General features: G+C 51.8%; 1 protein-coding gene across 1 annotated transcript; it reads right to left on the minus strand.

The window, feature by feature from the left end:
- Nucleotides 1-466: 466 nt before the first annotated feature.
- On the minus strand, nt 467-14969 carry MYOC (myocilin). Its single transcript, XM_007088729.2, has 3 exons — nt 14326-14969; nt 4007-4132; nt 467-2055 (listed from the first exon to the last, which is right to left on the minus strand). The coding sequence occupies exons 1-3, from the start codon at nt 14885-14887 to the stop codon at nt 1271-1273; spliced, it is 1473 nt and encodes a 490-aa protein (XP_007088791.2). The 5' UTR covers nt 14888-14969; the 3' UTR covers nt 467-1270.
- Nucleotides 14970-16175: the final 1206 nt, after the last annotated feature.

Consider the following 16175-nt stretch of genomic DNA (forward strand, 5'->3'; position numbering starts at 1 on the left):
GGACAAGAACAGGCTAGAAGCAGGCCATGTGATGGGGCTGGCCGTCAGAATGTGGAGGACACTGGGACTGGAACTGGATACGGAGACATGCGTGTGGGCAGCAAATTCTGGACCCTGCGCTGATGACTAAAAGCAGCTGTGATAGGAAACCCTGGCTGGATTCCTCTCCCTCCGTGCCCCCGTGCCCACACCCTGGCTCTCTCGAGCACAGGTGCCAGCCGGAGGAGGAAGAGGGAAAACCCGAGTTGACTAAAGACCTGCTAGTGGGACAGAGTCCAAGCTGATTTGGCAAGAGAGGGTGTTCTACCATTAGGTACGACGGCACCGCGAGAGGGCAATGAAGTTCGGTTACTGAAAATTAGTGGCAGAAGATTTGCTCCCCTGAGGCTGTGGTTTATGAAATCCATGCCCATGACAGCAAACAAGAGCCAGGGTGAAGACAGGGTGAGCTGGGGAAAGACGAAAAGACAGTTTGGGAAAGACCACGAGCACCAGGAGATGGGATGGGGGGGAGGGGTGAATTCCACTGTTTGCCTGGTGTCATCCTGGGTGGCACCTCAAAACCAGGTGCAGGCCCCTCAGTCACACAGGCACGCGCACACACACACGCACACCTACACCCTTAGCATCCGGCAATCACAGCTCCCAACCCAAAGGAATTATCTGATGGTTGGAATCCGTACTCTCCTCCTAAGCAAAGTATCCCACAAAGTTCAGGGTGGATGGTGTGTAAGATCACTTTATTTCCCAGGGCAAAGGTTATGTGACACCCACTGGACCCCGCGTGAAGCGTTAGAAGCCGACTATGCATATGTTCGGCACAGGTTGCAGGAGCTGTCCCTCCTCTAGAAGTGCCGCTTTGTGTCGTGGCTAATGGTAACCGTGCGACGTGCGGGGAATGACCCTGGATGCCACAACGGGGCGAGCTGTTCTGCCCAGACTCTCCTCTTTTAGCCAGGGAGGGCCTTTTACAGAAAGCCTTGTAGTTTTCACGATGAGACGACTATGCGTTAGAGCCTTGGCCCCAAATCACCACCAAACTTGAACCGTTTTGGGTCAACAGCCCTGTGAAACCTGGCAGAAGAAAAGTATATGTATTGTGAAACCGTCTAAACCCCCCGGTGGCTAATTCCACACAGACGTGGCGACGAAGCGCATTCTTCTGGATTAGTAATGAAAGCTCAGAAAGCAGAGAAGAGCCGCGTGGGCTTCGGCTGGCTGGCTCTCCCCTCAGGAGCCCTCCGCATCACCTCCCGGTAGGAGGGGCTTTTCACATCTCGGAGAGCCTGAGGTCATAGGTGACCATGTTGAAGTTGTCCCAGGCAAAGAGCTTCTTCTCCAGGGGATTGTAGTCCACCATGCTGCTGTACTTGTAGCGGTTCTTGAAGGGGACGGTCAGGGCCCTGCTGCGCCCTGTGCCCGTGTCATACGCAAAGTTGATGGTGGCATCGGGTGACGAGTAGCTGCTGACGGTGTACAAGCGGCCGCAGATGATGAAGGCATTGGCCACTGACTGCTTTCGGATGTTAGTCTCCCAGGTTTGTTCAAGTTCCAGACTCTCCGGGTTCAGTTTGGAGAGGACGATGGCGCCTTTGGCCTCCTGGGTGCTGTAGATGACCCAGAGGCCCGTCTCGTCCACAGCCAGGTCAATGTCCGTGTAGCCGCCCCAAGAATAGGGGAACTGCCCGTGGTAGCCCGCCCCGGGGATTTCCTTCTCAGCCTTCACTGTCTCGGTGTTGAGCTCATATCTGATCACGGTTCTGGACTCGGCCTCCTGGAAGTAGAGGCTCCCCCGGTACACCACGGCCCCCGTGCTTTCCAGCGGCCTGGGCAGCACATGAACCTTGGAAGGGTAGCCCTGCAGGAACTGGCTGCTGAGGTCATACTCGAACACCTGGCGGATGTCCGTGCCCACGGTGTCGATTCGCCACGTGGTCTCCTGGGTGTAGGGGTAGGCGGGCTTCGGGTCTCTCATCCACACGCCGTACTTGCCCGTGATTGTCTCAGCTCTTCTCAGGGTGAGCGGCTCCCCTACCCAAACCAGTTCTCCGCATCCTGGTGAATGAAAGGCAAACCGACGCATAAAACACCTTTCCACCACCTTTCCACCACGTGGAAGTGGTAAAAGCCAGAAGGCCGGAGACAGAGCATCTGGGTTTGAACTCAGGCTCCGCCAGGGCACCTGGGTGGCTCCGCCAGGTAGGCATCCGACTTTCGATTTCGCCTCAGGTCATGATCTCACGGTTTTGTGAGTTCGAGCCCCAGGTCGGGATCTGCGCTGACATCATGGAGCCTGCTTGGGATATTCTCTCTCTCTCTCTCTCTCTCTCTCTCTCTCTCTCTCTCTCTCTCTCTCTGCCCCTCTCCGGCTTGCACTCTCTCTTTCTCAGAAATAAATAATAAATTAAAAACTTTTAAAGTCAGGCTCTGCTATCTGCTGGCTGTGTGACTTTCAAGTCCCTCAGCCCCCTCAACCTCGGCTTTCTCATTTGTAAAGGGGTATAGTGTTTTGGGTAGTGGAGATGTTGTAAACTTTAAATGTAATTATACGTGTTAGGTGCTTGGTATAGAGTAAATGCCCAGTGAATATTATGTGCTCAGTATGTCGTACGGATTGAACTTCTCCTACTCACTGTCAGTTGTAAAGATGAAGGCTGTACCGAGGGCTTCAAACTGTGTTTCTAATATTTGATTTAAGCCGGGTGGGAACTCACGGGTATTCATCATACTACTGTTTATGACTTTCCTGTCTAATTTGCTTCATTTTGAAAAATGAAACAAGGGGCTCCTGGGTGGCTCAGTCGGTTAAGCGTCTGACTTCAGTCCATGTCATGATCTCACAGTTCGTGAGTTCGACCCCACGTCAGGCTCTGTGCTGACAGCTCAGATCCTGGATCCTGCTTCGGATTCTGTATCTCCCTTTCTCTCTGCTCCTCCCCTGCTCACGCTCTCTCTCTCCTTCAAAAATAAACAAACATTCCCCCCCCCAAATTTTTTTAATTAAAAAAAAAAAAAAAGAAACAAAAATCAAGTCCTTATAATAAACTCTATAAAATGAAGTTCTTCAAGCCCTAACCAATGGACCACATAGTTTAGGCACCATTTAAATACAATAAAACCTGAACATAATTTTTTAAATGTAGTGAAGAAATGGTTGAAAAGTTAGATTCAGTGGAAATAAATGCAACGGATCTCTGTGCTTTTCTCAAAGTCCTTCTAGAAAATGGGAAGTCTCTGCTGCTCATGTCTCAGGGAACCCTACTCTGGGTATTTCAAAACTTCCCACCACCATACATGCTCTTCTGCTTGGAATAATTGTCCATGACACGGATAGTCACAGTTTCTGAAAACCACAGTGTTTGCCTTAAAGTCAGGCTTTCAGGGAACCACTTGGGAGAGGGGGCAATACCTCAGGACCCAAAGTTCAGAAAAGATACCTTTAGTAACAGAGCCAGTCGGTTAAGCGGTTAAGCGTCCGACTTCAGCTCAGGTCATGATCTCGCGGTCTGTGAGTTCGAGCCCCGCGTCGGGCTCTGTGCTGACGGCTCGGAGCCTGGAGCCTGCTTGGGATTCTGTGTCTCCCTGTCTCTCTCTCTGCCCCTCCCCCGCTCATGTTCTGTCTGTCTCTCTCAAAAATAAACATTAAAAAAATTATTTTTAAATAAAATAATTCTATGTGGCAATCAAGTGGGTGAAATAAACATATCTCTCCTCTTCCCACCACCCCTCACCCCTCCCTAAGCCTCCACCCTCTGCAGCCCAGCTGAGCCCACCACCCCCCACGTGGGTGATGAGATGTAAGGATTTGCTAGGGAAAGGCGGACGCCTGCCGGCATGCCCTGGAAAGCTGGCAGAGAGGGGCTCTTCCTCTCCCCCCTCCCTCCTCTCTGCCCGGACTCATTGATGACCTGCCCTCCCCCCAAAGTGGGCTGACCAACTCTGAGCACAGAGCTAGTCACGGATCAAGACCACGTGTGTACAAAAGGGAAGAAATTTAATTTTATACCAGGGTCTCCCTCTTCACTCCTGGGATGGCCAGATGGACTCTCCTTCAGGATTCGGGAAGCAGGAACCTCAGTTAACTCTGACTTCAGTTCCTGGAAGTTGACGGTCTCCACGTTCCATTTAGAAACTATATTAAAAGAAAGAGACAAACTCGTACTATGAGGAAGAATGGCCCAATGACTATGTTGAGGATGGTATTTAAATAGGCTTCCAGAGATAAGATGATGTTTGGGATTTGTTTTAAGATAATAGATACAGGGGCGCCTGGGTGGCTCAGTCGGTTAAGCGTCCGACTTCAGCTCAGGTCACGATCTTGCGGTCTGCGAGTTCGAGCCCCGCATCGGGCTCTGGGCTGATGGCTCAGAGCCTGGAGCCTGCTTCCGATTCTGTGTTTCCCTCTCTCTCTGCCCCTCCCCCGTTCATGCTGTGTCTCTCTCTGTCTCAAAAATAAATAAAAACGTTAAAAAAAATAAAAATAAAAATAATAGATACATAGGGGTGCCTGGCTAGCTCAGTCAGAGGGCCTGTGACTCTTGATCCGGGGTCATGAGTTTGAGCCCCATGCTGGGTGTAAAGATTAATTAAATAAATAAAACTTTAAAAAGAGATAACAAGGGACGCTTGGGTGGCTCAGTCAGTTATGTATCCCACTCTTGATTTCGGCTCAGGTCATGACCCCAGCCGGGGTCATGGGATCAAGCCCCGAGTCGGCTCCACACTGAACATGGAGGCTGCTTAAGATTCTCTCTCCCTCTGGGGCACCCGGGTGGCTCAGTCGGTTGAGCGTCCGACTTCAGCTCAGGTCATGATCTCACAGTTCATGAGATGGAGCCCGACCTCAGGCTCTGTGCTGACAGCTCAGAGCCTGGAGCCTGCTTCGGATTCTGTGTCTCCCTCTCTCTCTGCCCCTCCCCTGCTCACACTCTCTCTCTCACAAACAAACATTAAACAAAAAAAAAGACTCATCGGACAGCTGTCAGAACTGGGGTTCATGTTCTCTCTACTGTTATGAATGTGTGGAAGATTTCCATGATAAAAAGCTCACAAATAATACATTGCATAGCGACATGCCTAGCACAGAGTAGGGTATTCAAAATAAAGTAAGCTCGTGCCCATTAAAATAATTCCCACTAGTGGGTCTAATTTATTAGCAGGTGAAGTGTGATTCCGGGATATTCAGAAGGCCCTTAGCATTTTCTGGGATGCCTGAAATTCAACAATTAACAACTCCCTGCATGACATAAGGTTCTTCCTGGTCATGATGCAAATGTTCCTATAAGAAGTAATACATTCAGCTCTACATGGCCGATTGAAATATGCTGTCCGAACCCTTTCTGAGACCAGTTTTGGACCAGGAGAAAGTATGCAGGGCTCCTATAGGAATTTGTGGGCGGGGGCGGGGGTTGTGCATAGAGAAGGGAAGGGGTGTGTGTGGGAGACACTGGTGAGACCTAAAGTTACCACACCGTGTCACACACTGGTACTCTGCCTTAGGGTCAGTGTTATACAGGAGTCCCTGGGGGACAAAAAAGCAGCAGCCACCGCAGGTACATCTGGTGAGGCCAGCAGATCAGGAGCTGATTGCTGATGAAAAGACACTGATCCCAAGGGGAAGGCACTGATCCCAAGTGGGAAGGCACACCCACACCCTAAGGCCCACAGGGGGAAGCGCCAGGGGTCACTCAGGAGGGAGGGGAACATGGGCAGGAGCCTTTACTGTTTTTTCCTGAGGGAAGGAATGAGCCAGGCCAGGTAAACAGGCTTAGGATTGGCTGGTGTGAATAATTTCAGCAGGCCTGGGGCATAGGGGTTGTCCCTGGTTGTCTGGTACCGGGCTAGGAGGAGATGAGGGCAGGCGGACGTTGCCCTTGACTGTGATAGAGGCCGGGTGGGGCACGGACGCTGGGTGGGTGGGCTTGCGCGTGAGAAGCGAGCTGGCAGGTGGGTCAAATGCTGTCTCTAGGAATTGGCTAATCTGCGAGGCCCAGACATCAGAGCATCAGAATAAAATGCTTAGAATAGTGGCCTGTTCTCTTGCTGGCCATCTGAGTCAGTTCTCGGCCCCCGGGGTGACCGCCCCACTCGGGGCTCCCACGCCACTGGCCCCGAGGGCAGTCAGTGTGGTGACTGGGGCTGGGCTCCTGCATAGCGGAGAAGGTCAGGCAGACATTCTGTCTTCTGTCACTTGTTAGCTCAAGTTGCCTTTCAGGCACAGATTACAATGGAATGCTTAACCCTTCTGGCTCTGCCACATTTCATCAGTCTTCAGCCACATATTCTTCTGTGAACGACAGTACCAGAAGGCGGTGAGGAACACTTCCTATCCAGCCTAGAAGCTCTCAGGCTTGGGGCGCCTGGGGAGCTCGGTCGGTTGGGCATCCGACTCTTGATTTCGGCTCAGGTCATGATCTCATGGTTTGTGAGTTCCAGCCTCTCATCGGGCTCCGTGCTGACAGCTCAGAGCCTGTTTGGGATTCTCTCTCTCCCTCTCTCTTTGCCCCTCCCCAACTCAGGCGCGTGCACATGCATAATAAAAGAACAAACTTTAAAAAAAAAAAAGCTCTCAGGCTTGTGAGGGGCTGTGTAGCTGAGCCGTGGCCCCCCTCTGGCTGCCGCCTGCCCTGCTCTCTGCAGGCCTGTGACTGTCCTGAGGGCCTGCATCCTCCTGCTTGGGTGTCCCCCAGTCCAGAGTGGGCTGTGTGAGCACTTGAGAGCCTTCAGCCAAAATGTGTGGCCAACTGAGGGCATCCTAGCTATGCAGCCCAAACTCCAGGGGCGAGTGGGGACACCCCCAAGGACATGGCAGGTCTTCAGTGTCCCCAGTCTCGGGGAGCTGCCCATCCATCTAAATAGCCAGCCCCTCCGGGACACCTACACTGTAAGGTTGTGCCGGTTGTGGAGATACAGGGTGAATGAGATACACTTGTCCATGGCCTTGAGGAATTCATGGGCTGGCTGAGGAGTCACATGGGTTCACTCCACGCTGCTTTGGGAACAAGGTCCCCTTGGACGATACAAATGTCTCCGCGAGCGTCCTAGGAAATGAATTTGGTTCCCTGAATCTCCTTCTGTCTGCCTGAAGATCTACAGAGGTGAAGAATCTCCTCTGCTCTTTACTCCCAGCTTGCCTTGACAGGGCAGAGGCTGATTCACTAGCTCACGGGTATTTTTCCCAGACCAACTTGGGGACTGTCACCAGCCACTCCTTCCTGTCCAGGGCTGGCGACCCCCACACTTGAGCCAGGGAATTGGTGCTGCCTGTGGGCAACATGGCAGAGGGGCGGGGTGTCTGAGGTTCCCTGCTCTTCTGTGCCGCCAGGAGGAGGTAAGAGTGAGGGACCTCTTCCTCTTCGAGGGAAGAGCAGAGCGGTTCGTAACTATTCCTTCTTCCTGGAGCACAGGCCTCCCTGCTCTCCGTCTGCCTCTCCCGCCCCCACGCCTGCTCTCTTAGGCCTAAAACACAGCGAGGGAGCCTTGACCCCTGGCTATGGGGAGCACCCCCCCCCCCATTCCCCTCACCCCCTGCCCCTGCCGTGCCTGGCCGACCTCTCAGGCTGAGCAGAGGCAACTTCTCAAAATCAGCAAACTCCCTGAGGTGAGCTGTTTGCTTTTCCTCTGTACCTTTCCTTGGACCATCACGGACCATTCCTCAGAACAATTCCAAACTTCTTTTGTTTCCATTCATTCTCAGAACACCGGAGCGAGTGTAGGCAGTGTGAGGTGAGAGACAAATACTGCAGTGGCAGCTGTACAAAACTTCTAGAGAGTTCCCTTGCCCCACCGCAGGTCCCCACCTTTCGGCTCCAGGACCCACGGTTGCCATACTAGGGCCACTGTGAGCCACGCGGCCCCTGTGCCGGCCCCTTCCTCTGTGCATCTGGTGCCCAGTGCCTTATCCTGTGAACGTGACCGGGGTGATCACGGGGCGTAGCGACTTACTGAGAAATAGACACAGGCCGAGAAAAGGAAAGGGACACGCCTGCAGATCAATGAGAAGAAAATTAAGAGAAAGGCCCTCTTTACCCACAGAGGGGAGAAAGTGGGGGAAACAAACCCGAACAGGCATTCTCCCAGGAGACTTGCCCCAAGACAGCTGACATACTGGCCCCGAAATACTGAAAACAGATGCTTTGGGGAAAGGGATGATTAACAGGTATTTATAGCTCTTTCCACCTTTTGAAGCAGTTTCATATAAATTCTTTATGTGATCTGATACTTTCACAGCTTTAAAAAAAAAATGGAAGAAGGCTTTAGGGCTGCAGTCCGCACCTCATGTAATTATTGCCACCACTTATTACGTGCCTCCTGCGAGCCAGGGACTGTGCTAGGAGCTCGCTGTCATTGCCTCTCTTCCACATAACAGTCCTGATGCGGACGATACTCTCTTCGTTTTGCAGGAAAGGAAACTGAGGCACAGGGAGGTTAAGTAACTTGCCCGAGGCCATACAGCTGGTTAGTGGTGGGACTAGGATTTGAACCCGGGTCTGTCAAGGCCATGGCAATTGTGAACCTTTCCTCCCTGCGGTGGGGAGGTTGGTCGGTTATAAATTGATGGCCCCTCGGTGCCAAATGCACACTTCCATATATGCTTTCTGAAAAATGAGGCATTTCTCCTTTCAAGTGAGCACGATGTCAGGCTTCCTCAGTAGAGGGCGCTGGGGGGAGATTGTGGAAGGAAGTTGGGGGGGTGTGGAGGGAGGCTGGGTTGGCCCTGTGAGGGTGAGGACATCTGGTGGAGTCCTGCCCCAGCCAAGACTCGGTTCCTCTGCGACCCTGCAGCCTCGGCCCGACCATGACCTTTCCACAGCCCTGTCAACACAGAACCCAGAGTCCCTGCAGAGGCCCCCCGTGCTCTGCCGGCCTCCTCTACAGGCCCCCAGCCGGCTCCGCAGCCGTCCCTGACCCCACTGTCCCACATCACGGTCACCCTCCGGAGCCGGCCATTCGGCTCCAGCCTGGACAAAGTGGCCAGCTTCTCTGCTATCCGATGGGCTGGCCCTCACCTTCCTCTGTGAGGCCTGACCCGGTCCAAGTTTGTCCTTCCTCTGGGACCTTCCCTCAGCCCGAGGGTGCCAGGTAGAGCTTACTTATTCAGCTCATATTGTGCTTTCATTCTACCTGATTCTTTCTATTAAGAGGCCCTCGCGGGGATGCCTAGATGACGCAGCCAGTTAAATGTTGGGCTTTTGCTCATGTCATGATCTCATGGCTCATGGGTTCGAGCCCTGCATCGGGCTCTGTGCTGACAGCTCAGAGCCCGGAGCCTGCTTCGGATTCTGTGTCTCCTTCTCTCTCTGCCCCTCCCCCTCACACTCTGTCTCTCTCTCTCAAAAATAAACATTAAAAAAAAAAAAGAGGCCCTGGGGCGCCTGTGGGGGCTCAGTTGGTTAAGCATCTGACTCTTGATTTCAGCTCAGGGCATGATCTCACGGCGGTGAGTTTCAGTCGCCAGTCGGGTTCCAGCTGAGCTGAGCATGGGGCTTGCTTGGGATTCTCTCCCTCCTTCTGCCCTTCCCCCACTAATTCTCTCTGTCTCTCTCTCTGTCTCTCTCTCTCAAGCATATAAAAATAAAATAAAAATTAAAAAATAAAATAAAAACTAAAAGGCCATGACGTAACCCGCAGCGTGGAGTCTATGCCCTGACTGGATGCAGACCCGTACCTGAGACTTTTCCAGCAGCTTCAGACAAGCTGCTCAGAACTGGGGGGAGTGACTCACTCCTGGACCCGAGCTCAGATGCCAGTGGGTGGCACGCACAGCTCCCAGGTGGCATACTCTAGGGAGCCCAGGCTTCTGGCCGGCTGCCAAAGAAGAGGTGGCCCCAGTGTGTGGCTGCTGCTGAGTTCTTTTCCTGGTCCCCCCGAGGGCCTCACAGCTCTGAGTAGAGGGCCCTTTTCTTCCTCCGTCCCCCTTACCCCCCCTTACCCCCCCCCCCATCTATCTGCCCCATCCCCACGCCTCTCCTCCCTCTTTGCCAGAACCACACCTCACTTGCTTTCTTAGCAGTAAACGAGAACCACAGTGAAGCATTAAGTCAGGGAATGGCTTCCAGAACGACAGCAAGGCCCTTTCTCGGTTGGCAGGTGAGATGGTAGGCTGACAAGTCAGCTGGCTGCTTCCTGCTTGTTTCAGCCAGGAGCATCTGGCAATGGTGAGCTCCCAGGGCAGAGCCGTCTGGCATGAGGACTGAGGCCTGTGGGAGAGGATGCATGGGGTCGGGGGGGGGGGGTGGCGGGGCAAAGGCTGGGAAGCAGCTGTGTGAAGGAGCCGGGACTGGGCCCGAGTCGTAGCTTCCTAGTTCGGGCTTGCCATGTCCCTGCTGTGTGACTTTGGGCAAGTTACTCGACCTCTCTGAGCCTCCGTATTCTTAGTTCAAACTATAAACAAAATGTCCTCGATAAAAATGTGTCAAAATCAAAATTTCTCTGGAATGTTGAAAAATCGCTCATATTTCCTTCTGAACGTGGGGAGAAAACAAAAAGAGGTTATGAAAATATTAAGGACTGTATTGTATCCAATAGCTAAAAAATTTTTAGGGCTTTTATTTGTTTGTTTCTCTTAAGATTCAGTCCTTCCATGGTTGAAAAGTTCATGCTTATTGCAAAATTCTGGAAACTTTCTGCATGCTCTGCCCTTTGTCCCTTACCTCTGCTTTGCAGACACATTCTAGGGAGCTTAAGCCAGAAACTCCCAGGAAAGCGAAGATTAGCCAGCAGACTAATGTCCCGGGTGTTACGCCAACACGTACTGTCTCTGGGATCAATGTGCATGCCAAAATATTATGTACGGGTAAACGTTATAATCATTAAACGGCGTTTTAAAACAGTAGGGCAGCAGGAGCACAAGAAGCCCTTCGTCACGACGCGTTTACTGCGCTCAGCGTGCTGCCTGCTTCTGCCCGCTACCTCTCATCTGCGTGGTCACCCCCACAGGGGATTGCTATCTGCAGCCCTTGCCTTGAACACCTCTGGTGCTCCTTCTCCATGTCCTGCCCACCTTTTCCCAGCCATTGCCGTGGCAACCTGTCGTGTGCAGGTGTCATCTGCCGGGACCTGGCCTCCGCTGCCCTGCCCCAGCTTCTCTGACTCCACAAGAGCCAGTCTGGTGCCCACATCTGTGCATCATGGGAGCGGGATCCACGAATGAATGCTCCCTCCCTCGGCTGCATTCTTTTTTTCTTTGTTTAAAATGTTTATTCATTTTTGAGAGAGAGCACAAGTGGGGAGGGAAAGAGAGAGACGGGGAGAGAGAGAATCCCAACCTAAGCAGGAGTTTCGCTGCCCGCACGGAGCCCAACGCGGGGCTTGAACTCACGAACTGTGAGATCATGACCTGAGCTGAAGTCGGACACTCAACTGACTGAACCACCCGGGTGCCCTCATTCTACACAGCTCCCCGGCAGGGCTTGGTGGGGTCAAGACTCCACCACCCACTGTGGGGACCCACTGGGGAATGCCCCCTCCCTCCTTACGTGCTCGCTTTCCTTCTCTGACTCAGTCTCCCCTGCCCCTGATTCCTGAACTCCCTGGGATTAGACCCACGTAAATCACTGCATAAAAGCCCCCACCCCAGGCTTCTCTCTGGGAAGTACAGACTGAAGCAGACACAAAGTAAAGGGAAAAGTTGGCTTCTCTTGGGACACTGCTAACTGACTCTGAGAGATCTTGTGGTAATCTGTGTTTTTCTCTTGGGGCTTATTTAATAGGTTTCCAGACACTTTGCTGCAAAATTATTACGACAAAGTTGTATATATACTATCTCAACTCTCTCACGCACGCACACACACACACACACACACACACACACACACACACACACACACGAACAAGGGGTTTCTGTGATTCTAAGAAGATCTTTTTTCTATGTAACAATTACACCATAAAGACAGCGGTGGTGACAGTCTGAATGGCAGACGAAGAAAAAGTCCACCTTCTGTGGCCTCCCTGGGCTGGGCTCCCACAGCCTCCCCTGCCCTCGCCCTCAGTTCTTGCCGCCCCTGCATCGAGCACAGCCACACTTAACCCCCAGCTGCCCAGAAAGCCCTTTCTTTACCCTCAGATTTAAGACCTCGAAGCCTATCTTTGGTTCCAAACATTTCTTTCCCTGATGTTTAAATGCACACTTCCTGTTTTTTGCCATTAGGTTCTATAAACCAGGGGTCACCTCAGGGTCCCCGAAGGGCCGCTGGACCTCAGGAAGGGGAGGAACTGAATTTGAGTTTTGGCTCTGCCTTTAGCTGGCTAGGTGGCCATGGACCAGCTCTGGGCCTCAGTTTCCACATCTGCACAAATGAGCCAGTGGATCAGATGCTTTCCAGGCCACCTTTGCAGCTTTACGTTCTTGTGCTAATGTAATTTCCTGCTCATGAAAAAAAAGCCCATGGCTAAAAAGAGTTTCCAAGTTTGGAGTTCACTCTAATGGGCTGTTGTCCTTATTTCAAAAGTAGAGTAGCTGGAAAGAACAAAAAGAAATGTAAAATTAGAGAACACATCTCATAAATTCCCCAAGGCTTGTTAAATGACCCCACAGGACAATAAAAGGCTGTTTATTTGCCTCTGTTTCCACACACACACACACACACACACACACACACACACACACACACACACACGGGTTTTTGTTGAGAATGTGACTCCATTCACTGAACAGTCTGAAATAAATAATCTTCATAATGTTCCTATTAATACTAATTCTTTTATTTGTGCTCAAAGACTCAAGTTTTAGTGCGACCACTGATCACCGAGCAACCCGGGGCCCTTCGGGCCTCATTTTCTTTTGTTGTAAAATTTAGCATCAAATCTCTTCCAACTACAGCAATACGGGGTCTTTAAAAATCCTTTCCACCTTAGAGTTATTTCGTGAGCCCCACAAACATCCTTCACGGTAGACAATCTCATTAGCACGTAAGGGGTAAGAAGTCAAGGTCCAGAGGGTAAAGAACTTGCCCAAGGTCACATACAGGCTTTGATGTTTGTCAGTCTCGCTTATTTGCAGACTTTGCCTTTTATGTAGAAAGCCTTTTTAGAAAATAATTTCCCATTGTTTTATTCTGATGATCTCCAAGCCTTTGGAAAAGTTGAAAGAATAGTACAATAAGTCCCCCCCTCCTCACCACGTGCTGTTCACAGAGAGTCACCAGTTGTGAAAACTTTGGTGCATTTTTTTACCTTTCTTTCTGTCACTCTTTTCATATTTACAGTCTTTGCTGAGCCGCCTGAAAGGAAATTGCAACCATTCTGACACCTTCCCCCTAAGGACTCGAGTATGTACGTTCGGAAGATACTCTCCCTAACCACCACACCATCTCTCGCCCAAGAAACTGAGCAGTCATCAATAGCATGACCGTAGAAGCAGCCGATATTCAAATATCATCAGTGATTCCAAGCCTGTCCCTTGTAGCTTTTTTACCCCGGATGTAGGAGCCAGTCCAGAGCCAGGCACTGCATTTGGCCACCGCATCTCTCTAGCCTCCTTCAATCTAGAACAATCCACCTGTCCCCTTTCTTTCTTGATGGTGACATCTCTGAAGAGTCTGCACTAACTGTCCCACAGCTGGATTTGCTTGCTTGTTTCCTCCCGACTGGAAAACTTCTCCAACAGTGAATATTTGGGAGCACAGCTTCAAAAAAAGTGACACAAATACTATCTTCCCAACTAATGGGGAGAGTGTGCCCCCCGTTGCAGCCAACACTCACGGACTCACCTTCGAGCAGGGACAAGGACGAACAGCCCAGCATCTTAGAAAGAGCCACCTCGAGGAGTTGCCTGATGACTTAAAAGCGGAGGTCCTCGGATTGGGCAAAAAGGCCGAAAATTCGCAAAGACAACATATTGAGGAACCCGACAAAGAGTCACCACCTCTTTGTTTTGCCAAGAAAGGACATGAAAAAATCCCCACCGTCTATCATGATTTCATAAATCGATTGTCAGGTCATTTTAACAACAAGAGGCAGGATCACAGTCTCCAAAGAAAGATCCACCGAAGGGGTAGTTTTCTAAAAAGCCTAGTTGGGAACCTTCTACTGATCATCTACATATACGTCTCACCTGGTCTCCCATTTCTCATTTTACCGTCACTGTGAGAACTGTCCCGGAAGCCACAAGAGCTCGGGACCGCTGACCCGAACAGAGCTCCCAGGAGCGAGATGACTAGTAACCTGTGAGGCTGATTGCTCCCCTGGATTCGTCTGCCTCGTGCTGGACGTGCAGCCTCCGGGAGAGAGGGGAGGGCGGGAGAGCAAGCCTGGGCCACCTGTAACAGGTCACTATGAGCCATGCCACCTTCTGGACTCGGGGACCCCTTCACCCCACATTCTTACCTTCCCTGGAACCTGATGGCACATCCTGAGGGGTGCCGCGGGCCTGGGGACACTGGCCCCTTCTCAGCCTTGCCACCTCCTGGCTGCTGCTGTCCAGCCTCCGGGCCAGATCCTCGTTCTCTTCTCTCAGTTGCCTCTTCTCTTCCTCCAGAGCTGACTTGTCCCGGAGGAGGTTGCTGTAGGAAGCCTCCAGCTCCCTGTTTTGGCTTTCCAGCTGTTCTCGCTCCCTTCTCAGGGCGCCCAGCTCCCTCTGCAGCCCCTCCTGGGTCGCCGAGGGCCCAGCAGCCTCGTCCAGGGTCAGCTGGTGGACGAGGCCCTCCAGGGAGCTGAGCCGGGCTTTGGTGGACTCCAGGTCTGCCCGCTGGGCACTGCTGTCTCTCTGCAGGTCCTGGATGGCTGACATGGCCTGGCCCTGCTCGGGGCAGCTGGACTCGTTGGGGCTGGCCACACTGAAGGTGTACTGGCATCGGCCACTCCGGTCATTGGCCTTCCGGAGCTGGGCTGTCCTGGCCCCTAAACCCCATACCAGACAGGCCAGAAGTAGCAGCTGGATGGCTGGCATCTCGGGCCTGCAGCGGCAGTGATGTGCAGAGACCGGGCAAGGCTTCCCCAGGACAGCTCTCCTCCTCTGGGAGGTGTCTGGACGGGCGGCCCTGCCGGTTCACGCCTTGGCTTCACAGAGGTTTATATATACTGGAGAGCCACCCCTGCACTGGAGGGGGGAGGTGGCCACGTGAGGCTGGGTGGGGCCATGCACAGGGGAATTGTTTTCTCACGGCCAGCAAAACTCTTAGAATATGACACTCCAGAAGTCTGTTTTGAATTTCTTTGAAAAAAGAACGTCTCGCTTTATGCACCCCGTATCCCTCTGATATTCTCCCCCATATCCCCACCCTGTCTTGTGCCCACGCATTCACACGCGCCTACTTCATCCAACGGGAACTACTTGTGTGTCAGTTTCAATAAGGATTTATTTCTAGTTTGTATTTCCATTTACTCTGCAAACTCTATTGAGACCTGCTCTGTGTCACGGACTGTGCTAGAAACGGGGGATGCAGACCGTTCCTAAGACACAGTCCCTCTGTCCCTGTGGCAGTGACAGAGACACCTAACAGCCAGCCAGAACACGAGGGCAGCATGCCGCCCAGCTTCAGGGAGCAGCGATCCTGTAAAAGCAGTTGGAAGCAGAATTCCTCCCTTGCCCCGAGCTTTACAACAAGTGTGGGTGTGTATTTGGGAGAACCTCCTAATTCTGGTCTCAGCACATCAGGCACCTAAGTCAGTGATAGGCTCTAGACTAGTTCTTACCGAGTGTGTGTGTGTGTGTGTGTGTGCAAAAGCACCTCAATTCTCATTGATAAAATCTATGGAACCCTTCTCAGGAAGATGTTTTTGTTATTTTTAAGGTTTATTTATTAATTTTGAAAGAAAAGAGAGAGCACGAGTGGGGGAGGGGCAGAGAGAGAGAGAAGAGGGAATCCCAAGCAGACTCTGGGCTGTCAGTGCAGAGCCCAGCACAGCTCCATCTCAAGAACCATGAGATCATGACCTGAGCCGAAATCAAGAGTTGCATGCTTAACCGACTGGGCCACCCATGCCCCCAGGAAGATGTTTTTAAATGTGTAAAATTTATAGGACTGCAAAGGAAGCACAAGATATTGAAATACTATCAAAATATTTTGAAAATTTGAAATATGCATGTCATTAACACTTAATTTTTTTAAGCAGACTCCACACCCAATATGTGGTTGAACTCACAACCCTGAGATCAAGAGTCACATGCTGTACCACTGAGCCAGCCAGCCAGCCATCTTTGTTGACGCTTTAAAAACAAGGTCTTGGGGCGCCTG

This window comes from Panthera tigris, chromosome F3, assembly GCF_018350195.1.
Source record: "Panthera tigris isolate Pti1 chromosome F3, P.tigris_Pti1_mat1.1, whole genome shotgun sequence".
Taxonomy (NCBI): Eukaryota; Metazoa; Chordata; class Mammalia; order Carnivora; family Felidae; genus Panthera; species Panthera tigris.

Coding starts and splice junctions, on each gene's coding strand:
- MYOC (XM_007088729.2), bottom strand. CDS start 14,887: ATGCCAGCCATCCAGCTGCTACTTCTGGCCTGTCTGGTATGGGGTTTA. Junction 4,133..14,325: donor GCCATCAGGTTCCAGGGAAG/GTAAGAATGTGG, acceptor CTTTTAATATAG/TTTCTAAATGGAACGTGGAG. Junction 2,056..4,006: donor GAGTGAAGAGGGAGACCCTG/GTATAAAATTAA, acceptor TTCATTCACCAG/GATGCGGAGAACTGGTTTGG.